Raw genomic sequence first — 986 nt, forward strand, 5'->3', positions numbered from 1 at the left:
AGCAGGGACTCCTCTCCCCCCCGGCACCCCCACCATTCCTCTGAGCCAGCTGCAGCAGCACTCCCTGACCCTCCAGGGGCAGCATGGTCAGACCCTGACCGCCGCCCCTCAGCCTCAGCAGGGACAGCAGGCCGTCTTCCGCTTCCCTGCTGCTGTCTCCCTCACAGGTGACCCGCTCTGCATGCTGCCGCCATGCCATCACTAACCACACCCCTCATCYAGCTTCTGCTACCAGAACCGCCTCCACCGCTGTGACACCCCCCCCTCCCAACCACCACCACCACCGTCACACACACCTAACACCACTCGCATGATCACTTTATCAATAACGGCTTGAGCTTCCTGTTTCGCCCCGGATGAGACAAGATGTCCTCCGTGTGTCCCCAGGAGCAGGAGTCCCCCAGCAGCTGCAGACCATTCAGGTCCACCCCAACACGCAGTCGGCCTCCAGCAGCGACAGCAGCCCGGAGATCGCCCACACCTCCACCAACTCCACCGGTAGGTGTCAGCTCGTCMTCTGCACGAAGCTCCGCCTCCTTTCACAAATCAAGCTAAGAGCACAGATTTAAACAGGACAACAGTGTGCAGAAGAGATTATTCTATAGATTAGTTTTTCAGTTAGAATAACATTTACCCCCACCCTAAAACAAAAAAAAAACCCTAACCATGTTCTCTAGGTGAGTCCATTTCAAATTATTTTGTAGTTCATCATAAATATCTGTTTAATTTAACTGAATTAAATTAAGTTRAATTTTTCATGATATTATAGGAACAGGTTGTTTATATTTAGAACCATACTGAGACAGAACTGCTCTGAGATCAATATAATTCAATAAATGTAGAATAAATTATATTAAATGAGCTGAAACCATCTAAACAATATAAAATCTTTGAATGAAATGATCATTTCTAAAAAGAAATCAGTCAAACAAATGTAGTTTTATATATACATAATCGTGTGTGTGTGTGTGTGTGTGTGTGTGTGT

The 986-nt window shown here is 47.4% G+C and overlaps 1 protein-coding gene across 3 annotated transcripts in view; it reads left to right on the forward strand.

Moving 5' to 3' along the window:
* The window catches only part of srfb (serum response factor b), a 35,890-nt gene extending 35,079 nt beyond the window's left edge, over positions 1-811 (forward strand). The window contains exons 4-5 of one of the 3 annotated variants that reach the window (XM_014015161.1): positions 3-167; positions 388-811. In XM_014015161.1, the coding sequence (XP_013870615.1) occupies positions 3-167; positions 388-569 (347 nt within the window). In that variant the 3' untranslated portion in view covers positions 570-811. The remainder of the gene's footprint in view (positions 1-2; positions 168-387) is intronic. The other 2 variants (XM_014015163.1, XM_014015162.1) reach the window with 2 other exon arrangements.
* Positions 812-986: the final 175 nt, after the last annotated feature.

This window comes from Austrofundulus limnaeus, unplaced genomic scaffold (genome assembly GCF_001266775.1).
Source record: "Austrofundulus limnaeus strain Quisiro unplaced genomic scaffold, Austrofundulus_limnaeus-1.0 Scaffold123, whole genome shotgun sequence".
In the NCBI taxonomy this organism is placed as follows: Eukaryota; Metazoa; Chordata; class Actinopteri; order Cyprinodontiformes; family Rivulidae; genus Austrofundulus; species Austrofundulus limnaeus.